At 42.7% G+C, this 26,633-nt stretch overlaps 1 protein-coding gene across 1 annotated transcript; it reads right to left on the bottom strand.

The window, feature by feature from the left end:
• Nucleotides 1–2,875: 2,875 nt before the first annotated feature.
• mvk (mevalonate kinase) lies at nt 2,876–26,598 on the bottom strand. The gene is made up of 10 exons (XM_029762256.1): nt 26,227–26,598; nt 12,909–13,056; nt 12,361–12,508; nt 11,396–11,551; nt 10,690–10,793; nt 10,299–10,344; nt 9,753–9,843; nt 8,174–8,293; nt 7,809–7,962; nt 2,876–3,954 (listed from the first exon to the last, which is right to left on the bottom strand). Exons 1-10 carry the CDS (start codon nt 26,302–26,304, stop codon nt 3,803–3,805), a joined length of 1,197 nt encoding a protein of 398 aa, XP_029618116.1. The 5' UTR covers nt 26,305–26,598; the 3' UTR covers nt 2,876–3,802.
• Nucleotides 26,599–26,633: the final 35 nt, after the last annotated feature.

The following is a 26,633-nucleotide window of genomic DNA, read 5'->3' as shown; positions in this document are numbered from 1 at the left end:
GAGAGAGAGAGAGAGAGAGAAGAAAGAGGGTCTTCAAATGAAACGGACGTGACTGGGCAAGCTTTCTCCCTCTTCTCCCCCCTTGTCAATGCCATTTCAATTGAAAAGCGCAGTGGTAATTAAATTGCAGCAGGGGTTAGGGGCGACTGTGCCGAGCAGTGACGGGGGCTGCCCTGACATATAGATGACACAATTCAGGGGGATGGAAGGGGCGACAGGCGTAAAGGGGTGGTGGGGGAATGTGACAAATGGCGTTCATTCATACACAATGCCGGGTCCACACTACTCAATCTTTATGACATTTAAAATTAAATAAAATGGAAATTCAAGACTCAGATATCCCCAACTGACCCTTTCCAAAATGAGAGGTTTTCTATATTAAGCTAATCCATATTTTACTGTATACGCAGCATAGGCAGAGAATTCTGTTATGCTTAGAGGATGAGCAGTTAAGTAAAACGATTGGAACAAATTTGTCAGAACAAATGTAAGCGTGAGTCTCTACACGCCACAGAGATGTTTATCCACATTAGAGGGACGCTATTCCAGAGGCTCCCTGAAAAGCCTTACCGATCTAGCCTCCACTTCCTCATGTCCTACACCACTTTTCTCACTAAACATTTAAACAATTTTTTTTTTAAAACAAACTAAGATCATTTACTTTCCTAACTTTGAAAAGACATCACGAGAAACATGGGATGCATGTGTACTGTTATACATTTAGCAATTCAAGATTGACTTTTTCCCCTATGACTATTACAGTGGGTATCATAAGTATTAACCCCCCTTGGATTGTTCACATTTTATTGTGTTACAAAGTGGGATTAAAACGAATTGAATTGCTCTTTCTTGTCAATGTCTACACAAAACACTAATGCCAAAGTGGAAGAAAATGTTAACATTTAAAAAAAAAAGATGAATGAAAAATCACCACCAAGTCAATACACCTTTAGGAGCGATTAAAGCTGTTAGAGGCTAACCCATGAAGACTACGAACTTTACACACCTGGATTGTGCAATATTTGCCCATTATTCTTTTCAACAGTCTTTAAGCTCTGTCAAAAGATCATGACTAGACAGCAATTTTCAAGCCTTGCCAGAGATTTTCAAGCAGATTTAAGTCAAAACTAACTTGGCCAGGAACATTCACTGTCTTCATGGTAAGCAACTCCATTGTAGATTTGGCTTTGTGTTGTATGCTATTTTCCTGCTGAAAGTTGAATTCCTCTCCCACATCTGGTGTAAAGCAGGTTTTCCTCTATAATTTCTCCTGTGCTTAGCTCCACCTCCCATCACAGCCATTCTAAAATCACGATGGTGACATCACTGAGCAGTTTCCTTACTGTCAGGCAGCTCAGTTCAGAAGGACAACTATATTTGCCCTGTCTGGGTAGTTTAATAAATCATCCATAGCATAATTATTAACTTGACCATGCTTGAAGTGATATTCGATGTCTGATTTGTTATTGTTACCCATCTACCAATCACTGCCCTTCTTTATGAGGCTCCCTGGTCTTTGTAGTTGAATCTGCACTTAACATTCTATACTTGACTGGAGGGACCATGTAACTTTGTGATTTGTTAAGTCAAATTTGACCCCTGAACTAATTTAGGCTTGCCCAAACGAAAGGGATGAATACCTATGCAACGACTATATTTTAGTTATTTTGTTTTCATTCATTTGTAGATTTTTTTTTTACATTAGAGTATTTTCTGTAGAACAATGACAACAACAAAAAATTGATCTATTTCAATCCCAGCATATCATGGTTCATATACACTCAGTGGACACCACTTTGCCTCCAGAAAAGCCAGAATTCTTTGGGGCATGGAAACGTTGCTCAATTGATATCAAGGGACCTAACGTTTGCCAGGAAAACAATCCCCACATCATGACACCACCGCCAACAGCCTGTACCGTTGACACCAGCCAGGATGGGGCCCATGGACTTATGCTGTTTAAGCCAAATCCTGACTCTGCCATCATAATTACGCAACAGGAAACAGGATTCATCGGACCAGGCAGTCTTGGTGATCGCGTGCCCACGAAAGGCTTTTCTTCTTGTTTTTAGCTGATATGAGTGGAACCCGGTGTGGTCGTCTGCTGCAATAGCCCATCCGTGACAAGGACCGACGAGTTGTGCGTTCCGAGATGCCATTCTGCACACTGTGGTGCTGCGCCATTATTTACCTGTTTGGTAGCTTGCACAATTCTTTGCCATTCTACTTCGACCTCTCATCAACAAGCCGTTTTCGCCCCCCAAACTGCCACTGACTGGATGTTTTTTGTTTGTCACATTATTCTCGGTAAACCCTAGACACTGTCGTGCATGAAAAGCCCAGGAGGCCGGCTGTTTCTTAGATACTGGAACTGACGCGCCTGGCACAGATTATCATACCATGCTCAGAGTCGCTTAGGTCACTCATTTTGCCCATTCTAACGTTCAATCGAACAGTAACTGAATGCCTCGATGCCTGTCTGCCTGCTTTATATAGCAAGCCACGGCCACGTGACTCACTGTCTGTAGGAGCGAACTATTTTCGTGAACCGAGTGGAGTACCTAATAAACTGGCCCCTGAGTGTATATTACAACCGTGAACACCAATGTGAAAGGCGGAGGCAGAAAGGTAGCCTACCTACCAATAGTTATTTTTAAAGGCCTTGCAATTCTTGGACTGTGGCGTGATGTGTCGGACATATTTGAGGACCAAAGAAATCCGAGAAATGCTGTCATTTTCATGTTCATACTCATCTCTTGGAAAGAAGAGCTTGAGGGGCTGTCTTCAAAAGATGGTCTCTCGCCACCAAAAATACGGAGGAATTACATTTTTGCTTTGGACCTTGAGAAAACAATTACCCTTATGTGACACAGAAAATGATGCACATTTTATTTTCAGTTTTAAAAGGTTTGTATACCTAGGAATGCATCTGCTTTGGCATTGTATTGACACCTGAAGCAAAAACTGAATGACAATCTCTTCGCTACGATTTGCTCAATGTCAGTTATGAGAGGTTAGTTAATTCTTACATTTTGCTGCCATCTATATGACAAATGGCTCACAGCACCCTCATTTAAAACGAAGAACAAGTCAACCAAGGTATTGATATTCAAAAACAAGGGTAAACTGCAAACGGGAAAAAAATATAATAAATCAGGTGACCAACTGAGTTTGATGCAAATATTAAAAAGAAAACCAAATATACACTAGAGTCAAGGTCGCCTGTCTTTTTTCAATACATTTTTTATTCGTTTTTAAATACTAGCTGTTCCTGCCAAATCCAGCACCTAGACACACTGCTATGCACTGGGTTTATCTTGCTTTTTTGCAACATCTTCTTTTGAGGTTTGATGGTAAGCTCATGCTAAACCTAAAACAGTTTAAATCCACATTAGTAAAGAATCATTTCAAGCCAGGGGATAGGGAGGGCTACAGTGCATACCAAATACTGAAAACTAGAAAACCACTTATTTCAAAAGGGAGGTGTGATCACCTGCCTAGTGCCCCTACAATCTTAGTTCCATGACCTCGTGAAATGGCAGAAAAATAAATGATGAGTGGGTGATTAGCAATTGTCCTCCCCTGAAACAAGGAGTCTGTCTTGATCGTTGGTCGTTAGAGAAGCGCTATTAGCATTTATGCTATTTAGCATTTATACATGTCCAATGCTGCATTGTGCTGTAGCCAACTCTTCTGTTAGTAGTTGTCAGGCCTTAACAATAGAAGACTTGGTAGGCCAAAGTCATGGAGCAAAGCGCCCCCTGTTCACCCATAGGAAGGGCAGACCCGTGGCCAGTGGGTCTCAGTAGCGTGCTAAAACCTCCAGGGCCTCCTTGTTGACGGCGAGGGGAGAGTGCTGCTGCACGCCTTCCGCACCGATACTGGTCTCCCAGCAGTCATAGCCACAGTCTCTCAAGTCCTGGATAGTGTTCTGGACCACCGAGCACTCCGTTTCTACCAGAGGAAATCACAAAGAAAAACAAAATCACATACAGTGAGCTGCATTCAAAACACACAACTCGTCAGTGTTTGCCCCTCCGTCGGTGCCTACTGTGCAAGAGGATTAGTTTACATCTGCGTAGGTTTTTACTTAATTAATCTCTGAGAATGACTTCAGCTGCTACACAATTGGCACCCTATGCCCTGGATGCACCCTAGAGCTCTGTGCTGGGAGTCTGATGGCTGCTGTGAGAGCTGCTCACAAAGCCCTCTCTAGCAAACAGCAGAAGGGCGCACACCAGCGGTGCCAAATAAATGGGACAAAACCAATAACTGGATTTAAAAAATGTGTAAAACAGGCTAGGGGTAAAAAAAAACACTTAGGGTGTGAATGTGTCAAATAAGGAAACTATTCCCGAAAGGAAAGTTGCGGAGAGCCTCTCGTCATGCAGCAAAGGAAATGTTTGCATGACCAGGGCTTTGAGAAAATGACCTTTGAGGAGGGCATTTAACCTGAACCGCCTCAGGATATCTGTGGTCATGTGTGGCTAACGCTGGGCATACGCTTCATGATTTGTAAAATCTTAACTACTTGGACGTGCTCACATTTCCTGATTCCCTTGTCCCAAATCTTTCATTCCGTCCATCCTCAATCCCAGAACGTAGGTGCTCACATTACACAATGATCCCCGAGTTGATCCTGCCCTGCGTTTTTCAGTTGTCATGGGGAAAAAAACGCAAACACGCAAACAGCGATCTGCTTTATAAGTGTGCACATTATTGTGCTGTAACATCAAAAAGAGACGTGTAGAATATAGACCTGCAAATGGTTCGGCAGACGTGGACAATATTGCTTATATTTTACAGAGGGAATTGGAGGTGAAAACTTTTAATGTTGAAAAGACAGCCGCATTTTATCCACAGCTCCACCAATCTATCATAATTCTGGCTAACCCCCTTCTAGTTCAAAAATGTATCACCTTAAAATATGATTTTAAACCTAACCACACTGCTAACATTATGCCTAACTTTAACCCTCAGTCTAGAGTCTAAGTCCTGTCTAAGCCAGGGGAGCGGGAGTTCTGAAGTAACATGTGGAGTTGTTTACAGATGGTCATACCAAGGATCCTTAAGGTATCAAAAAAGTATAGAAAAAAATGATTGGATGAAACATTGAATTTGGTCTTACAGCTATTAGCCCATACAAACGCATTGAATAACAGATTCACTACATGGAACAACAGATAGTCCCCACAAAAAAATCTAAAGGAATTTGTTCTGAAGTGTCTGTTCTATATCTGAGAGATTTAAGAAAGATCAGTAAACTATTATTATATTAATTTTTTATTTTTATTTAGCCCTTTATTTTAGGCACTAAACTATCTCCATATATACTTCCATACATTTAAACTGGCACCGGGGACCTTCAGATGAGTCTTGTGGGCATCCTATGGAGAACACCATGTCCGTGAGAGTCTCAGCTTTCCACAGAGGGGTCATAATAGTGTGTAGCCCAAACCGTTCGGACGCTACAGAGGTTTTCGTGAGAAGACCACTGATCTGACAAACACCCGTCTAGCTCTGCCACCTTTCACCTCAGATGCGGAAGGGCGATATCGGCGGATGTGGTGGATTGAGACGGAGCCCATGAACATCCCTCTTGCTTAAACAGATGGATTTTTATGGGGATTTTTTTAAATGTTAATTAGATTTCCACAGGGGCGCGACCATTGTAGGGCAAGGGTTAAATGAAGACCAAAAAACAAATGTTTGTTTACCTGAATTTCTACGATATAGACAATTTTGACTTTGTGGCTGTAGTAACTAGTGACAACCTGCATGTTGTTGTTGCTTTCCTCTTACAGGCTGACTACACCACTCGCGTCACGTGCGCGAGCGCTGCAAAATAAATTTAGAAATCTATATTATTCAATTATTGCACCCACACTGCTCGCGCTGGCCAACGAGCATCTGTGTTGCCAAGGGCTAAAATAGAAGTCAGTTCTATTTCTGGTGCAGATCACGCTGCAAGTTCTGCCTCTCCCATCTCCTCACTGGTTTATAGAAGCAGGTACCCACGTGCCATCTCCTCATTGGTTATACCCCATGGGTGACTGAAAGAGGAAATAGGTCGGTGGCGGTAATGTACCTAATTTATGAAAGTTGCCAATCGCAATATAAAGTCAAGAGAAGAAAAAGCCTGGAATGATGAGAGATGACTAGAAATGATTCGGTTGACCGTTTTATGTGTGGATTAATTGGTGGAGTAGAGGACCTTGTTATTTTATCTGAAATGCACAACTCACTGTTTAAATCCCAAGACAAATTAGCTAGCAACAGCAAGCTAGCTAAATAGGACAAATTAGCTAGCAAGTTCAAGCTAGCAAGCTAAATTGCCATAAATGTTTAATTCTTTTCGACCTGTCCCCAAATGAATGTCATTGGTTCAGAGTTTGTTTTGATATTGTAAACCTGCGTGTCGTGATCGCGTTTGGTGTGGGGGGACAAAATACATTTATGCACGATGGCGCCGGTTTGGGTTCCGGCGCCGGTTTGGGTTCCGTGTTAGCCATCATTGTTTTGGTCTCACATGCTGAGTGCTCATTGGCTATTAGAAGTAGTCCTTGACTAATCGCGTCGTAGCAGTGCTCATACTACAAGATGCACAACCAACAGGGGTCTGGTGAATGGAACAGCCATCATCGTTGAGTCCTTGATCCGCTCAAACTATGCAAGTCCCGACGTACTGATACTAGCCCAAGTTCATAGGATTTCACCCCGATCATTAAAATTAGCCTGGGACAGCAAAAACGTGGCGAAACAGTGTAGTGTATGCCCGGCATAAGTTGGAAAGAGATTGGCACTAGCAGCGCCAGGGTCGTGGTTTCAATTCCCGTTAGGGGTCAAATACACAAAAAAATGATGCTCTCACTCGTCGCTTTGGATGAAAAGCATCTGCGAAATAGCATATACTGTATTATTAGTATTTACTTAGCTGAAGAGCCAACCGTAAGCTAAAGTACATCTCTATGTGGAGGAAAAAACATTGCACACAATGCTCATCAGCAAAGAAATTATAAATATTTAGCACGTCACCAGACAGTGGTGGATTTGAACAAGGCAGGAGGATAGCAGGCTACTTTACTGCATGCTCATCCCTGCTCTGCCTCAAATCAAAGCCTTTCAGCCCAAAGCTGATCTGAGAGCACTGGGAGGGAAAACAGACACTTAAGTAAACTTTTTGGAAAATAGCTTCAAACCACAAAAATGTGCAACACTTGCTTGCTAGTACAACAAAGCAAATCAACATCAGTTGGGGATATATTTAGGAGATCTTTAGCTGATTTAAAATTCAATGTGTTACAGGCTGCAGGCATAAACAAAGAAGGCAGTGGATTCAGACAGGTTCTCTGCCTGTTTTGTTTTTGTGGAAGATAGGATCCTGTTTGTCACTCTCTTGGCGTACTGACATATCCCTACTTCTCTACGCCGTCGGTTTGAGACTACAGAGCTTTTGCCTCAAACGAGGAAGAAGATAAGGATGACTAAGGTAGAGATTTCCAGGACATACAATATTTCCAGCAGGAAAGAACCCCCCCCACATCTTTTGGCTCGCCGTCCAATCAATACGCTGAAGCCAAATCTACTGAAGTAACACCATATAATCAGCATGCAGACGTCATTTCACAGATCTCTGACTTTTAAAAGGATTCATTACAAATAGAAAATGGTAACTCTAACCCAAAATGAAGGTGAGGACCAAAGATGATGGCAATGCAGTGTAAGAACAAATAGGGACGGATACCCCCCACCCCCACTTGATTACTGTAAGCCAGATAGGGAGGTAAGTAGATAGCGAGCTACAGTACCTGGTCTAAGCAGGGTGATACCACAGCCCCCTCCACCGGCACCAGTCAGCTTGCTGTGTAGCCCTCTGGCCAAGGTGACCCGGCACAGGGTGTCCAGGGCCGGGTGTCCTACACCCATCACGTTCAGGTGGTGCTGGTTGATGTCAATCAGTTCCTACGGTAGACATAATAGCAGCTGTCGTTTTTATTTCAGCTTTTTTTTTTTTTGCATGAAAATACTATTTTGTCTTTACATGCAGCTGTAGTCTTTACCGTGTGTAAGAGGAAGGGAATCATTCCTCTGCTGTGTTACACTGGTAGTGTGACTGCAGCACCAGAACACACTGTCTACAGGCAACACGTGTGCATGCGTTTCCATACAGTACCTCCAGGATATTATAGTGCTCTGGTGTGGGGGTGTCGTTGGTCATCTCTGATAAGGTCTGCTCGCAGGTGCAGGAGACTGCATTCACAGATTCCAGTACAGGGTTTATAATAGAGGGAAACTGGGGGGGAGAACAGCAAATAAACATACTTTTTACAAATAATTGGGAATTCAATGTAAAGGAATTGAACAACACTAAATATACTAAAGGAAGTCAACAGTGCAGACGAAAGCAGCAAATACCCATATCTCACCTAGTGGTCATAATCATTTAAACAGTCAGTAGATACTGTACAGCAGCAGCACAAAAAGCCAGTCACTCAGTGCCGAGTGAAAAACATTGCTCTTCCCCTCCCAATCATAACACTGCCAGTAACACCACCTATGTCGATCTAACAGAACAGAAGTGCTCACCCCTGTGGGTGTCGTCAAGGCAACGCCACAGAGGGGTGCTAGCTGAGTGCTTCATCTCCATGTTTTATGAACTGGCCATTCCATATGAATTCAATCACCTTCTGACTGCACCCCTTTAGATTTCAACAAAACCTGACAAACATGTTTGCCCATTTTAGTGGTCAGAAAGTGACTTTTTGAATGCCAGAACATTTAGGAGATTGCGCTTACAAAGAGGGTTGTCAAATAATTTTTGAATTTCTAGATACTTGTTTAAAATAAAAAATGTATGTGTGTTGTCATAAATTGAGACACGGCATTATCTTGAATACAGGGTGGGTGTCATTTCAGTCATAGAAACAGAATTCATAGAACGGGATGCATTTCCATTTCAATTATTAACAGAAAGATGGACGCCAGTCCACCCACCGTTGAATTTCAACTTGAATGGGAATGTCTATTCTATTATCTATATTTCTACGATTTCAATAGGTTTACTGGGGAAGATTGACAGTTTATTTTAAAACAATGGATATTCCTACTCAGGTCAACATTCTCTGATGTGTGGACCTCCAACCATGTTTCCAACCATTTTGAAAGTACAAATGTAAATTGTATTGAATTTTTTGGTTCATTAAATCAGCCAAAACATGACACACACCCTGTATTCAAGAGCATGCAGTCTCAACCAATGGTGGGCACAACACAAACACATCTGATTATGTCAAATTGTGTCTAAGCTACAACAGATACTGTATGAACGTAAAAAAAAAAAATCTGATTTAGATAATTCATTTTAAAGGTAAAAAAAGACTTTTTGACAACCCTGTTTGTAAGCGTTCAGATTATATCAAACATTTATCTTTTTCAGTGATGAAGACATGGTAGGGTGGTTTACACAAAATGGGTCAACTTTGAGCACCTCTATCTCCTGAATGTTTTGGCATTCAGGTCCAAACTGTCACTTTCTGACCACTTCTACCATGGGCAAACATGTATGGAAGGTTTTGTTCAAATCTAAACGTTGTGCAGTCAAAAAGTGATTGAAATGACACAGAATGACCCAAAGGCACTCAATGCCAGGCCCCAGAGTGCCTTTCCCATACAAATGAAAGCACGGGCGATTACACTAATTACAGGGCTGGGGAGGTGAACACAGGGGAGACGAGATGGCAGCCATTTGGTACCTTGTTCATTTTGTCCTTCACTCCGGCAACAAGTACCTTGGTGCTGCGAGGGACCTTGGTGTTTGTGAGTAGGATCCTTAACATTGGGACCCTGCAAATGGGAAAATAAAAAAGGCAGGTTAGCAATATAATACCCCATGATGCACCTGTATATGTCCAGGTGTTGCAACTGTTATGAGATCCCTCATATGAGTGGCAATAGTAGAGTCCACAGAGGGAGCATTGCCTATCTTTTCAATTGATCACTTTTGTGACGGCATGGGCAACGCCGTCTTCATTCTAAAGTAGTTCATTTCAACTTCACTTGGGGATTTAAATTCCACCTGCCGTGCTGGAATGTTCGCTCAAGTGTATAATTCATTGGCTGATTTCCTCCCCCCCCCCCCCCCCCACTGACCTGGATGACATTCTGGGATCCCTTCCCAACCCAGTAGACTACTTTAAAATGATGTCTGCTATCACAGTCTGTAAATCTGTCAATGTAAATTAGGCCCAGCGAGCATATTCATGGAAAGGTGATTTGTTAAGCAAAACACTGTTCAGTACCTGATTAAGGGTGTTATTTTCCCAGAATGGTATCTCAATATGCCACCTAAAAGAGTCAAAACAAAGTGAAAGAAATGGGCATCGGTTGAAAATAAAGAACACAATGGAGCATACATTTCCTGACTGCAAAACAGCCCTCGCAACACACATAGGAATACTGCAGCACATTTCCCCTCCGTTTACTGTAGCATCCGCATAAATAACGTCTGCCTTCTCACAGAGATCCTACAACAAGATAAATCCCTACAATACTGGGAGTTTTGCAGACAACAAATGTTGCCAGATTGGATCATATCATTCCATTGTAGTGTCCACATACACAGCTCATGGTATCATACATCACAATACAAAGCTGTGTGGTGTCTGTGGTGTTGAGGGATCCGGGTCTTACCCCATGTCCCCACGGCGTTGTCCACCCCTGACGGGTTCCCATGGATGATCTTCTCCCCCTGAAATGCCCACCTGTTGATCAGCTCCATCTCCACCTCACCCCACCTATTGAAACATGATGAAATAAAGTAGAGATGATTACAATGACAATTTACACTGGGCATTCAAGCCCTGTCAGCATTGCCCTGCTGTCCCTCACTCTGTGCTTGTGATGAGCCCTACCCATACTAACATGTGAGGACATCAGTAACAAAGTCCTAACTGATTTTCCGAATAGCATCCTTCAGTGGCGGCAGTACCCAATACGTTTAAGATAAATAGGGATTTGAAAACGATCAACATCTCTGAAGAGGACTGGAAAACAATATGTAGGACCCACTGTACCACTAACAACACAATGGCAAGAATTCTTCTGGAAAAACAACGTGCCATTTTTCATAACCCTAAAACTACAAATGAATTACAAGTGCTGGAGAAACTGCAGCCAAGCGGAAGTAAATCATTCACATTGTGGGCAGGTATATATATTAGGACATACGTAAGTTACGGTGAGAGAACCGTGCATTGTCGGACTCTGCTAGTGGTGCAAGTACTCTACATAAAACGACAGTACATGCAGACTAAGACAAATATGGCTTCCAATGGACAACAATTTAAATGTTGCAATGTTATTAGATCTAGTAGACAATTTGTTGTGCAGTCAATACCTGGCTGTGCTTTCCTGGTCACTCAGTAGAGAAGGGATGGTCCCACTGGCAGAGAGCAGAGCTGCAGCCAGGCACACAGAGTAGGCAGCACTTGACCCCAGACCCGCTCCAGTTGGCAACTCTGACCACACAGACACAGTCAGGCTGGGTAACTCCCTGAGATGGAGCAAGAACCATGAACCAAATTCTCAGCTTAGATGTGCTTATATCTAGGAATAGGAAAGTAGTATGATTTATTAAGACTACTTAGATAGGCTAGGGGGGAAAGTACATCATTTGGGGGCCCAGTGCCAGCCTCTAGACATAATAAATAAACACTTTCCATGAAATCACTCTCAAACTGTGCTATTGTTTGTACCTACTACTGTTTGTAAGAGGCTTTTGGGCACCCATCTCACACAAAAACCTCACACTTTGCAACAGCTTATACAGCAAAAATATCCAGAAAGCACACTTCCTGTGATCTTAATCAAACCGGCCAAAAGACCGAGCCACAGCAGTACTTCTCATTGGGAATGACTAGTGTGGTGTGCATATGTGCATGGGTGTGAGCTGAGTTTACTTGCTCCGCTGTCAATGTCCATGACACTCAGACTCCTTTTGGGCAGACAGGAAACGCGGGTGCTCTAAGCTAATTGTGGAGCTCTTCTCCCCAGGGACAAACAAATCCAGACTTGTTAAGGCTGCAGCGGGGCCCAGTGCCAGCCTCTAATTAGTGGCTGTCCGTCCTGTCAGAGCCCGTCCACTCCTCTCTCAAACACGCTAGCCTAGCGCCACCCGCGTCAGCCCCGATTAGGCCTACTCTTTAGCATCCGCCCAGCTCACAGCTGCCCAAGTCTTCCTCACTAGCATGGGGTCTGTATTGTTCATTAGGGCATTAGAGGTTTGGTTCTTGGGTGTCAAGATTAGTATTACCCTATGTTAACACTCCTATATAAATTAGCTCCATCAATTTCAATTCTTACCCTGACCCAGCAAAGACAGAGAGGTAGATGTAGAGGAAGGCTAAAATGGCCATGCTGCGAGTATCCAAGGTTCCATTTGATACACCAAGCAAATCTCGAAGCCTCCTGACAAGCTCTGCATCAAGCTCACTCACATTCCCCAGCTCGGCTGTAAGCAGAATTACAAAAACAGACAACGTTACCATAGAAGAATAAAACAAAGAAAACCAACAATTATATTTTGAGCTGTTGTTTTACAGCTTTGCCAATAGTTTTGGGGTTCAAGTCCAGTTCAGGCTCTCTCCCAAATTCGCTGCATTGGTGTCAGAAGTGGAATGAAGCTGCTGGGAGGTCATTATGTCCCATAGCACAGACAAGGATATGACTTTCCAAGGGGGTAGTGTAGCAAACTTAGTACAACTCCTACCTTGTCAGGAGGTTTAAGCCTCTTGGTGTAACGGCTAAGGTGTTGGACTGAGTCACAGGGACCAGGGTTCCAATCCCACTCGGACTACCCTTCAAATTCACTACAGTACATTTCAATCCTCCAGCCAGAAAGCGTCTCTCACCTCCAGAGTCAGGAAGCAGCTGCTTCAACTCGGTCACATCCCAGCTGAGGAAAGTGTTGATGTTGGGGAGATTGATGCAGACTTTACTGGTGGATGTGGCTTGCAACCGTAGGTATGTGCGCAAGTTCAAACTCACAGCCAGAGCCACCTAGCAGGGGTTGGAGAAAACAGACCTCTGAATTGTTGTTGTGGTTATAGTCAAATCATTTTCATTTCAACAACCAATCTTCTATCAGTGGAAACAGAATAGACTGTGTCTGTACTGGGGGTCATATGATGAACAACTCTCATGAATACATGAGTGTATAAAGATGTTGTATTAGCCTGGGGGCAATTCCATGGTAAAGGAGAGACTCAGGTTCATCATGTTTCACTGAGACTCAGGTTGTTCACTTAAAATGTTACCTATGCCCCCCCAAAAAAACATTGTTTTCAAAGTTGAACAAGCCATACAACTCTACGCACAATGAATACTTTCAACAATTTACACAGAAAATGTTTCAAAAGCACATGTACTATTAAAACTGTGGAGATCTACCACTGTTTTTTGTGACCATTTTACAAAAACTTAAGATTCAAATATGTCTGCAGAAAATAATGTGGTGTCAGCTATGATGACACCTTGACTTAGAACAAAAAATATTTTGGTTATTGAACTACAGTAAGTGAACTGGATTTACACCCGGGAACAGAATTGCAGTAAAGAATTTCATCATGGGTTTCTGATCTGTACTGCACAGAAATGCATAATTATGGTTATGATTGTCATTCTCTTCATGGTGACGTATCCTAAACAGGTACACAAAGGCAGAAATACACAATATCCTTATTTTGCATAGTTGGGTATTATCCTACACACTGGCTATTATTTTAAATGAGCTCTGCCACCAAACAAGACCACATTTGTTTGGTCCAGACCAAATCTGAACCAATCATAGACGTCTATATGTTCCACAAGTTTGGACAGCACAGAAGAGCTCAGTAGAGTACAGTACAGTCAAGTATAGTGTACTCAACTCTAGTGGGCTCTACTGTGTACTAGGATTGTGACGTTTAAATTCAATTGGGATCGTTAACTTTTAGAAAAGATCCCTAACCGATCGTTTTAGTTTTTTTCACAAAATTAAAATCAAAGTGCAGTTAACATAGCACTAACTGGTTCCGATCATCATCATAAAGGGGAAAAAACGAATTAAACAAATACCTAATGCAACAATGCTGTCGCGTTAGGAGGAAATACGTCTCTTTCAAATGATTTGCCACGGATATAAAGCGCTCCGCTCGTCATTAACAGCTGGAGAAATGGCAGAGTGAGACAGTGAAGCGACAGCAGGAAAATCCTGTATGGGAATACTTTGAGAAATGAAATGGTGGTGAAATCTGCTAACTCTGCGAGGTGAAGCTGAGCTGCGGTACAGGTGCAACGCTGTGAAAGGGAGGGAACATGAGACCCAACCCGTTGCTGGCAGCAGTGCAATAAGGGACGTAGTGAGAAAAATCACAGCACTGACTACAGAAAGTATTGCAATTGATATGCAGACGTTGTCAATGCCAGAGGATGACGGCTTCAACGTCCGAATGGCATATCTATAACCAGACGGGAGATGCCCCCAAAAAAACGTGATCGCCCGGATGGAGAAATTGTATGCTTGCTCTGCAAGTAAAAAAACGGGAGCTCTCAAACACCATACGTGGCGTTAACAAGAGATTGTTGGACATCTATGAACACGCTGTCATGCATCACTGAAACGAGCCATCACACAGCCCATGTACTGAGAACATGGAGGAGAGGCACACAGCAGGAAACCTAAAACGGCATTAACTACCATTGTTGCCAAGTGTGTGGGGGACAGCAGTAAGAGTGCAGTCTGATAGGTATCCAGGACTTCAGTAGATTGAACTGCATTGCCAACTAGCGGTCAAACGCAGGATCATATCTGAATCACGTCATTTTAGGATTTTTCTTATGGTTTAAACTTGATCAAAATGGCTGTTTATAAACGTTAAGAAAAATGGTACACTTGTCACATCCTACCACAGATTGAACAACGCGACAGATATTTCACTGGATGTACACTACCCGGTCAAACGTTTTAGAACACCTAGTCATTCAAGAGTTTTTCTATTTTCTACATTGTAGAATAATAGTGCAGACAAACTATGAAATAACACATATGTAATCATGTAGTAACCAGTGTTTAAACAAATCTAAATATATTTTATATTTGAGATTCTTCAAATAGCCACCCTTTGCCTTGACATCTTTGCACACTCTAGACATTCCTTAAACCAGCTTCACCTGGAATGCTTTCCCAACAGTCTTGAAGGAGTTCCCACATATGCTGAGCACTTGTTGGCTGCTTTTCCTTCACTCTGCGGTCTGACTCAGCCCAAACCATCTCAATTTGGTTGAGGTCGCGGGATTGTGGAGGCCAGGACATCTGATGCAGCACTCCATCACTCTCCTTCTTGGCAAAATAACCCTTACACAGCCTGGATGTGTGTTGGGTCATTGTCCAGTTGTGCTTAGTCCTACTGGCGTATCGCTGCAGAATGCTGTGGTAGCCATGCTGGTTAAGTGTGCCTTGGATTCTAAATAAATCACAGACAGTGCCACCAGCAAAGCACCCCCACACCACCTCCTCTATGCTTTACGGTGGGAGCCACACATGTAGAGAGCTGCGTCTCACAAAGACACGGTGGTTGGAACCAAAAATCTCAATTTTGGACTCATTAGACCAATGGACAAACTTTCCACCGGTCTAATGTCCATTGCTCGTGTTTCTTGGCCCAAGCGAGTCTCTTCTTCTTATTGGTGTCCTTTAGTAGTGGTTTCTTTGCAGCAATTCAACCATGACGGCCTGATTCACACAGTCTCCTCTGAACAGTCGATGTTGAGATGTGTGTGTTACTTGAACTCTGTGAAGCATTTATTTGGGCTGCAATTTTGGAGGCTGGCAACTAAAATGAACTTATCCTCTGAAGCAGAGGTAACTCTGGGTCTTCCTTTCCTGTGGCGGTTGTCATGAGAGCCAGTTTCATCATTGCGCTTGATGGTTTTTGAGACTGCACTTAAAGAAACTTTCAAAGTTCTTGAAATGTTCTAGACTGACTGACCTTCATGTCTTAAAGTAATGATGGAGTGTCGTTTCTCTTTGCTTATTTGAGCTGTTCTTGCCATAATATGGACTTGGTCTTTTACCAAATAGGGCTATCTTCTGTATACCACACCTACCTTGTCACAACACAACTGATTGGCTCAAACGCATTAAGGAAAGAAATTCCACACATTAACTTAAGGCACACCTGTTAATTGAAATGCATTCCATTTGACTACCTCATGAAGCTGGTTGAGAGAATGCCAAGAGTGTGCAAAGCTGTCACCAAGGCAAAGGGTGGCTATTTGATTAATCTCAAATAAAATATTTTGATTTGTATAACACTTTTTTTGGTTACTACATGATTCCATGTGTTATTTCACAGTTTTGATGACTATTATTCTACAATGTAGAAAATAGTATGAAACAATCTGTTTCCCTACCATTTGCAACTTGTTTTATTGGACTGATCAACAACATTTAAATAGAAATTAGCTTAATTTATTAAAATGTGTGCTGTCTCTTTAACCAGTAATGGCATAGTTCAAGAGAGAAGAGGGAGGCTGCCCATCAGAGCCCCATTCACACATAGTCTGTTCGCTGAAGCAATAGATCATCTTTGGGAGACCGATTTTAAGTGAATTAATAAAGTTTTGGTGGGAATCAACTTTGAAATTAGCATATTTTGGGTAATGTGACTTGCTGTATCATAATCAGTCACATTGACCCCAAAACGCATGGAGTTTAATACAGTGACAGAAAGAGAATGTTAGCTTCCTTATGAGACCAACATGATCTCTCTCTCTACTCCAAATATCAGGCGAGTTACGTGCCATTCACAGGAGGTTGGTGGCACCTTCATTTGGGAGGACGGGCTCGTGGTAATGGCTGGAGCGGAATCATATCAAACACATGGTTTCTGTGCGTTTAACGCCATTCCATTCACTCTGTTCCATCCGTTATTATGATCCGTCCTCCCCTAAGCAGCTTCCATTGGTGCTATTACATACTGAGTATCACCAAACCATGAAATCCATTGACATGACGTGCCTGTATTCTACTTCTAACACACACACAAAATTACATCTTGCAATAACTATACAGACATAGTGTCTGTCTGCATCGCTCTCACGCACGAATATGCATACACGATACATGTATACATACGTTTGTACACATACAAGCAACAGATATTGGCTACATTCACTTATTTTCACACATGTACACACAGTATGTATGACAGAGAAACTCATACTGCACATGTTCACAACATGATATGTGTGAGGACTACATGCGGTGTGCACGCGTTCGTGGTGCATTTGCAGACAAATGCGTGCACATCCCATGTAGTCCTCGCACATATCATGGTTGTGGCCCGTACTTTTTCCATGTCAGATTACATTCGGGGAGAAGGCTTGGTAGGATAAATAATTAGCGCGTTAAATAACATCTCTTCATAAAATACATGTCGCAGAATGTGTATAGGCTATACGCAAATAAATTTTTCAGTCTGACACGTCCCCGGGCACAGAGTAAACGACATCTGAAAAGAGCTAAAAGAGGGAAGAGGACAGAGGGGATGAGAGCTAGAAAGGGTCAGAGTAAGCTCTGGTCTCTCTAAGCAGCAACTAAAATGAGAAATGTTATAGAAAATATGTCCATACACATCCCCAGAGAGTAAGGACTGATAGTCTTTTTGGATCCAATTTGTGTGGGAGTCTTTTAATACAATTCTAAGTATCAAGATTCAGGAAAACACCAAGTTCATGCATCAATATTTTGTACTTGTGCCACACAGAGGACTTGGTCTGAAATTGTCAGTAGCACCCGGATGTCTGCCTTTTTAAATCCAGGGATCCATCCTGGGAGCGGCATCGCGTGGACATTGGCGAAGTTGTTGACATAGTGGACGATTCGCTGAATGTCCTCGTAGGACAGCACCCGTTTGCTGGCGAGACGACCACCACACTACTTCTTCCTTGGAACCACACCCTGTTCCTTGTAGAACTTTATCACTGCTGTCAGCTTATTTGTAGAAATTCTGAAACCAGAAAATAAATGATTTAAAACATGCCTTTAATATGTACTGAAAGGAACAATGTATTGAGCTCTTATTTCTAGTCATCATACAGCCTACTACTCACTCTTCCTTAAGTACCTCATTCACTTTTTAATACTGTTGCAGCTCCAGTAATAACAGAAAACATCAAGTTGTACTACTCTAAAGAAAGCTTAAGTGTTAGAACTTGAATGTTTCTCTTCAGATTTGCTGGCCATCATGGAAATATGTCGTCCTCTGATGTTTCCTTTCTGTTTGTTTGCTCCTTTTAGAGCTGAACGTTTTCTTGCAGAGGTTCATGGAAAAAGCTACTCGTTTTTCCTCTGGAAAAATAAAGACATAACAATATATAATTCTTTAACATTCAGTCATCGTCATCTAGTCTAGCCAATACATTTTCAAATTTCAGTAATTACACAACCTGCACTCATTCAAATGCATACGTGAACACAAACAGCACACAGTTTTACTAGTATTGATATGAAGGTATTTGATCATGTTATTGATGGCCATTTCATGCATTTATGTAACCTGTCTTTAGGACAAATATAAGCACCCACCACACACACAGGTCGAATAAGTTACTGCAAATATTTTAAGGTCTCTCTCGGCTTTAATAGGCTAGCTAGCTAGTCAGTCTATTTGTCTCATCACACACACACACACACACACACACACACACACACACTACAAATTACTCACTCACAGCAAACTAAACTTGACTAATAGTTGATTGGCAATCACTTACCATTGGTGAGTTCATTAAAACTGGTCACGTCTCGACCATCTCCTCGGGGGTAAATAGCAAATAGCAGGGCCTCCCTTCATTGGACTTGCAAGTGCACCTGAACTCGCAAACCTTTTCAATTTCTTGTCCAGAATCACTGACATATTCCCCCCCGACCGACTGAAGCACCGTAATTGAAAGATCCAACATTAACAGGTGGTCTTCCTCAGTTGCCTCCTCAAGGGGCTTGGCCTCAACTTCAGTGAGCTCGTCTGATTCGGTGTCTGTGCTGTCTGGAGTCGCTGATGGACACACACTCTGGCTCAGGTGTCAAAATGTAGTCGGCAATAAGTTGACAGCCCTGATTGTCTGAAACAGCTCCCAGCACAACATTACCATTTCCTGCGAATCCATTGATGCAGTAGAAATCTAAGCTAGCTAGCTAAGGTGTAGGCAGTAGTAACAGTGTGACTATGAATGATGGGTTTTTGACAGATCTTCAGTGACAGTGTAGCCTGAGGTAATGTTTTTGGTTTACTGCGGATAATACACTACTGTAAGAAAATAATCCAATTGAATAGCCTATTGCAGCTTCATTCAAAATATATACAGTGTTCTTCAATGCGGGATAATTTTTGTTGGTACCCTTCCCCAGATCTGTGCCTCGACACAATCCTGTCTCGGGGCTCTACGGACAATTCCTTCAACCTCATGGCTTGGTTTTTGCTTTGACGTGCAGTGTCAACTGTGTGACCTTATATAGACAGGTGTGGGCCTTTCCAAATCATGTCCAATCAATTGAATTTACCACAGGTGGACTCCAATCAAGTTGTAGAAACATCTCAAGGATGATCAATGGAAACAGGATGCAGCTGAGCTCAATTTCGAGTCTCATAGCAAAGGGTCTGAACACTTATGTAAATAAGGTATTTAATTATTTTTTTTGCAAAAATGTCTAAACCTGTTTTCGCATTGTCATTATGGGGTATTATGTGTAAAAAAATATATTTCATCAATTTTAGAATATGGCTGTAACGTAACAAAATGGAGTAAATACTTTCCGAATGCACTGTATGAAGGGCCTACATGTATCAACTGTCACAGTGAATGCTTTTGTTTATATGTTTTGTATGAATTAATTGAACATGCCAAATGCATCATAAAAAAATATTGTGCCTATTTAATGCAACCCTTGCTGTTAATAGATCGCAAAGCAGCATAAAACTGAGCTAAACAATGGGAAGTGACAAGTTCACTTTCTCATTCATAGCCTAACAATGCATATCAAGTGCAAGTGCGCTGTTTAGCTCACATCTGAAGGCTGGAGGGAATTTAGGACGTCTTCTAATGCGGAACGCCAAAATATCCTAATGATTATGATCACACTTCCTCAATTCAAATATTATCTCAACACTTCCGTCATAACTGTCAATTTATTGAAAAAAAAAACAATTACAGTGGGCAGTTTGGAAGAAAAAAATAATCCCGTCACAATCGTACTTTGGAATAACAGAAATTCTGGGGTAATAATTACATAACCAACATTCTCTAGTAATAATAGTCCTGTGCGAATAGGGCTTTATTGTTGACTCTTGCCATTGTCTTGATGGGGGTCACCTTGGGGTCATGATAGGGGCTGCACCAAATGATTGTAGTATTATAATAATTGATTATGCTTATGTTGTATTAATAGAAGGGGAAGGGCTATAAGACCCTCCCCTACTACATTTATAGGGGCCTGGACCACAGATTAGCAATATATGCATTATAAGGTTTAATACTGTTCCACAGTTCTTTTCTAGTCTCTGCCTCTTAGTTTGTATAACTGTATATGCATGGGCTTGGTCTCATGAGTAGAAGGTGTTGACGTAGGCCGTTGCATCACCAGGAGTTGACTGCAAGCATATTAAAGCGACTTCGACCTTTTTTATTTTGCAGAACTTACTCTGAAACATGCGTGCTATGTTTCCGTTGTCAACTTCTGTCTGCAATTGCATTAATAAAGGTTTGATTGATTTACTTAAAGAAGATATTGTCTGAATGCTGATTTCACTAATAAGCCAATGATTGACAAGGAACAGGGAACCTACCCCAACTGTCTCCTGTGCCCAATGCTGCCTCTGGATTTTTGTCTCTGGAATCTATCTACTTTGGATTAACCTCACTATATTACCATTGGATTAAATGGCCTTTCCTTCTGAAGCTTTTCTCTCCTTGGCTCTTCTTTGGTAGCTAACTCAGCCTTCAGTTGGTAAGTCTCTGCTCTCTCTACTTTATATCTTTACTAGCTTTTTGTTGTGTTCTGTGGGTTCCTGCTAGACTAGTTGTCCCCTGGCTTACTACTTAGCTATGTCGACCGTGGTGGGCTAGCTAGGCTAGTTCGCTGGCTAGGCTTGCTAGCAGGCTAAAATAACTAACTTTAGCTGGCTGGCTAAGATAACTGCATATACAGGTAACATTATTTGAAAACCGGTTAGATTGTGTTTTTAGGTGATAGGACCAAAATATATCACAGTATTTAAAAACAATTGGATGGTATGACGATATTTATTGTTTTTGAATAATAAAAGTTAAACATTTTCTCTGAGTAGTGTGACCCTAGGGTGGCAACACATACATTAAGTTATTTCAATGAGTCTTTCTCTATTGTGATTGTTTAAATTATTTCCACACTGATTCTTCAAAGTAGCCACCCTTTTCCTTGATGACAGCTTTGCTTTGAAAAATAGCATTAAATATATTTTTTAACACCATTGGTTACTACATAATTCCATGTGTTATTTCATAGTTTTGATGCCTTCACTAATATTCTACAATGTAGAAAATAGTAAAAATATAGAAAAAGCCTGGAATGAGTAGGTGTGTCCTAACTTTTTACTGGTACTGTACATATCCCAACCAGAAGCCATGGAATACAGGCATAATCTGCACCGAGCTAAAGGCTAGATCTGCGGCTTTCAAGGAGCAGGACACTAGTCTGGATGCTTATAAGAAATCCCACTATGCCCTCAAATGAACCATGAAACAGGCAAAGCGTCAATACAGGACTAAGATTGAATCCTACTACACCGGCTCTGACGCTCGTCGGATGTGGCAGGGCTTACGGACTACAAATGGAAACCCAGCCACGAGCTGCCCAGTGATGCACGCTTACCTTTTATGCTCCCTTTGAGGCAAGCAACACTAAAGCATGCATGAGAGCACTAGCTGTTCCGGACGACTGTGTGATCACGTTCCCCGTAACCGATGTGAGCAACACCTTTAAACAGGTCAACATTCACAAGGCCGTGGGGCCAGATGGATACCAGGGTGTGTACTCAGAGCATGCGCGGACCAACTGGCAAGTGTCTTCACTGCCATTTTCAACCTCTCCCTAACCGAGTCTAATACCTACATGTTGCAAGCAGACCACCATAGTCCCTGTGCCCAAGAATGTGAAGGTAACCTGCCTAAATGACTACCGCCCCATAGCACTGGGCTGGTCATGGCTCACATCAACACCATCATCCCAGAAACCCTAGACCCACTCCAATTCGCATACCGCCCCAACAGATGATCTCAATCGCACTCAACACTGACCTTTCCCACCTGGACAAAAGGAACACCTATGTGAGAATGCTGTTCATTGACTACAGCTCAGCGTTCAACACCATAGTGCCCACAAAGCTCCTCACTAAGCTAAGGACCCTGGTACTAAACACCTCCCTCTGCAACTGGATCCTGGACTTCCTGGGGCCGCCCCCAGGTGGTAAGGGTAGGCAACACCACGTCTGCCACGCTGATCCTCAACACCGGGGCCCCTCAGGGGAGCATGCTTAGTCCCCTCCTGTACTCCCTGTTCACCCACGACTTCAGGGCCAAACACGACTCCAACACCATCCTTAAGTTTGCTGATGACACAACAGTGGTAGGCCCGATCACCGACAATGATGAGACAGCCTATAGGGAGGAGGTCAGTGTGGTGCCAGGACAACAACCTCTCCCTCAATGTGAGCAAGACAAAGGAGCTGATTGGGGACTACAGGAAAAGGAGGGCCGAACAGGCCATCATTAACATTGACGGGGCTGTAGTGGAGCGGGTTGAGAGTTTCAAGTTCCTTGGTGTCCACATCACCAATGAACTATCATGGTCCAAACACACCAAGGCAGTCGTGAAGAGGGCACGACAACACCTTTTCCCCCTCAGGAGACTGAAAAGATTTGGCATGGGTCCCCAGATCCTCAAAAAGTTCTACAGCTGCAGTATCGAGAGCATCCTGACCGGTTGCGTCACCACCTGTTATGGTAACTGCTCTACATCCGACCGTAAGGCGCTACAGAAGGTAGTGCGTACGGCCCAATCCATCACTGGGGCCAAGCTTCCTGCCATCCAGGACCAGTATACTAGGCGGTGTCAGAAAAAAAGTATCCTGAACTAAATATAAGTGTTGATAGTTTGGCAGGGGCTTCAACATTCTTATGTTTATGTATTTCAAATACCTTTAAGACTTTTTCTGGTAGATGTTTTCTAAGAATCCTTTTCCAACTGTTTGACAAGAATGCCTTAATACATTATTTTTTTTTAATTACTCAGCTTTCATTTGACACCCAATTTGACATGCTCCTAAACTTCACGTTAGTACTCATGGGTCCTTTTACATAGAGCCCGACCAATATATAAGTTAATCGATATTATCGGCTGATATTGGCCTTTTACCGCTATATCGGTATTGTCTGATAACTCCACCAATAAACGATATTCAATTAATGGGAAGAAAAAAGGCTACACATTTTTTCCCGTGAAACTGCACATCTCTCTTGTGTGGCACCAGTGTAAGGGTTTATGGCAGGGGAAACAGTGTTGCAGTAGTCTAGTGTGTGGTGCGGGAATAATGACAAGCGAACCTGGGGAGCTTTGCCTTCACGTCGCCTTAAAGGGAACGGACTAAGGAATTCAAGCGAACCGAACTCAGCCCATCTCTTGAGATGGTCTCCATTCGGTTCACTTCGGGGGGCTCTTTTGAGGTGTCTGAGTTCCTTTGGAGTGTTCACACTGCACAAAAATGTAAGCGAACAGCACTGAGTTCACAAAAATTGTCTGAAAGGGACCAAGTGTGAAAACACCCTTAGGCTCAAATTGTGTTTGTTGATTCTAGCAAATAATTCTACTTCATTGGCTAGCTGAGGGTTTCTCAACTCCGCGATGTAGTTACATCAAATCAATGGAGTTGAGTGGTAGACAAGTGTGTGGACTGTATCTCCGACTACGTCGAGTCATTGTCAGTCGATACTTCTAAAAATATTAATTCTACCTATGTTTGTCCTCTGTAGCTGTGTGCCTTTGTTTGCTGAAATCTCTTTTTTTTTTATAAACCGTTAATCAAATACAACCACCGACTGTTTCCCCATATCAACTGACAGCGACTCGATGTAGTCGGAGGTACACTCCGCCCACAGTCATTGCAACCCAACTGCAGCGAAATGTCCAGTAGAGCTCTTCACGAATCCACCTGTATACGAATACCCGAGACCCGATCCTGGACCCAGAATTCTAAATAATGTCACAGGTCTGGGTTGGATTTGATATGATTGTCACGGGTCTAAGGTATGTGTAATTTTGACTGACTTGTCCGGAAGGATCTGAACGCGACTGCTGCAGTAGAGAGCAAGAGAGAAATGGTATCATTTATGCTGCTGCTCTTGCTTTTTACAAGAGTGGAGCGTGGCGCTTGTTGTTGGCCAACCCATGGGTCATCAAAGCGGCAATAGGCTACAGTCATAGAGCCTCGCTCTGTGTGTTGCAAAAGTTAGGAGATATCTAATCAATGGAAGATGGAATTAAATTGACGAAATTATAAGTTAAAGGAGAAGGATAGGCTAAAACGACCAAGAGCCAACAGGTAGACTGCTAGTTAATATTCTGAATGGAGTTATTTGTAACTCTAGGATTAGAAAATGCATGCACTGCAGCCTCAGTTAGCCTACCTAGCTAACTTCTCACGGTTTGATCCAGTCAAGACAGATACTACGTAATCATACAATGATAAATAATCTAGCGATGGCAGCTATTAGCCTACTATAGCACGAGTCAGCTTGGTTGGTTGCTGTCTCATCTCTCGCTTCCTCCTCCCCGTGTCACTCGCTCACAGTACGGCCCCTCCCTGCCTGCTAGAGCGGCACATCTCTCCCTCCATCCTCTCCCTTTAATAAAAAATAAAACAATTCTGCTGCATCCCTCACTCGGCTCAGATCGGAACGGGTCTGGATCCGACCAGGTCTAGTTCTCCTCAGGTCCATTTTGGAATGGGTCCAACTTAGAATTGTGATGAGGCATATCTGGGGAAGGGTATACAATAATTTCCAGTGTTGAACATGTCTAAGAGCACAGTGGTCTGCATCATTGGGAAATTGAAAAAATATGTCACTACCCAGACTCTGCCTAGAGCTGGCCATCCAACCAAACTGAACAACCGGGCAAGAAGGACCTTGATCAGGAAGGTGACCAAGAACCCGACCACTCTGACAGAACTACAGAGTTCCTTGGCTGAGATGGGAGAACCTGATAGAAGGACAACAGTCTCTACAGCACTTCACCAATCTGGGCTTTATGGGCGAATGGCCAGATAGAAGTCACTCCTGAGAAAAAGGCATGACAGCACACCTTGAGTTTACAAAAAGGCATGTGAAAGACAGGGCATAAGGTAAAAGACTCTGGACTGATGAGACAAAAATGTAACTCTGACCTGAATGCAAAGCCCATCTAACACCATCCCTACCGTGAAGCACGGTGGTGGCAGCATCATGCTATGGGGATGCTTTTCAGTGGTAGGGACTGGGAGACTGGTAAGGCTAAAGGGAACACTGTCTGGAGCCAAATACAGGCAAATCCTTAATGAGAAACTGCTTCTGAGTGCAAACGATCTCAGACTGGGGCAAATATGTACATTCCAACAGGGCAATGCCCCCCAAGCATACAGCCAAAGCAAGGCTGGAATGGCTTCAGAACAAGACTGTGAAAATCCTTGCGAGGCCCAGCCAAAGCCCAGACTTGAATCTCAAGTATGTGGAAAGACTTGAAGATTGCTGTTCACCGCCACTCCCCATCTAACTTAAGAGGTTGAGAAAATGTGCAAGGAAGAATGGGATAAAATCCCCATATCCAGATATGCAAAGCTTATACAGACATACTCAAGACGACTCAAAGCTGTAAAGGTGCTTCTACAAAGTATTGACTCAGGGATGTGAATAGTTATTTAAATGAGATTTCTCCATTTCATTCTCAATACATTTGCTAAAATGTCTAAACATGTTTTCACTTTGTTGTTATGGAGTATTGTGCGTTGATGGGTGAGAAATTATATTGAATCAATTTTGAATTCAGGCTGTAACACAAGAAGGCAGACGCTAGCTAGGTGGTCCACTGATGATACTGAGCTCCAACGTTACTGTACTTACATTGCCATGCACGACAGCGTGTTCTCCGTGCAGGATAGCTTTCCCAGGTGCAGACATGATACATTCCTTGATTTGCATTCTGATAGCGGGCTACGTTTTATTACAGTTCATTTGCTAAGTCAATTATTAGTTGTTAGCCAGGTAACTAGCTAGCTAGCCTCCAGACAATTCGCCAGGAAAACGTTCTCTAGCTATTATTAGTAATACCTCAACACCTCCGAATGATGAGGGGTCGTCTATACACAATCCCGATGTATTTTTAAAAGGGATAAAACGTCATTTTGAAGCTGTTGCCACTTAAATAGCTTGCTAACCGTAATAATATTGGAAACATCATGCGACAGTGAACTGTCAACACAACGCACGCAGCCAGCGGGCCGTATCTCTGCTTCACGTCCAATCAGCAC

This window comes from Salmo trutta, chromosome 9 (genome assembly GCF_901001165.1).
Source record: "Salmo trutta chromosome 9, fSalTru1.1, whole genome shotgun sequence".
Lineage (NCBI taxonomy): Eukaryota > Metazoa > Chordata > Actinopteri > Salmoniformes > Salmonidae > Salmo > Salmo trutta.
Note: the sequence above shows the minus strand (reverse complement) of the source record. Positions and strands in the feature narration are given on the sequence as shown.

Excerpts from the sequence above, each read along its gene's own strand:
- mvk (XM_029762256.1), bottom strand. The coding sequence starts at position 26,304 with ATGCAAATCAAGGAATGTATCATGTCTGCACCTGGGAAAGCTATCCTG. Across the intron at positions 11,552-12,360 it reads TCTGTCTTTGCTGGGTCAGG|GGAGTTACCCAGCCTGACTG; the intron begins GTAAGAATTGAA and ends GCTCCATCTCAG. Across the intron at positions 3,955-7,808 it reads TATCACCCTGCTTAGACCAG|AAACGGAGTGCTCGGTGGTC; the intron begins GTACTGTAGCTC and ends TTCCTCTGGTAG.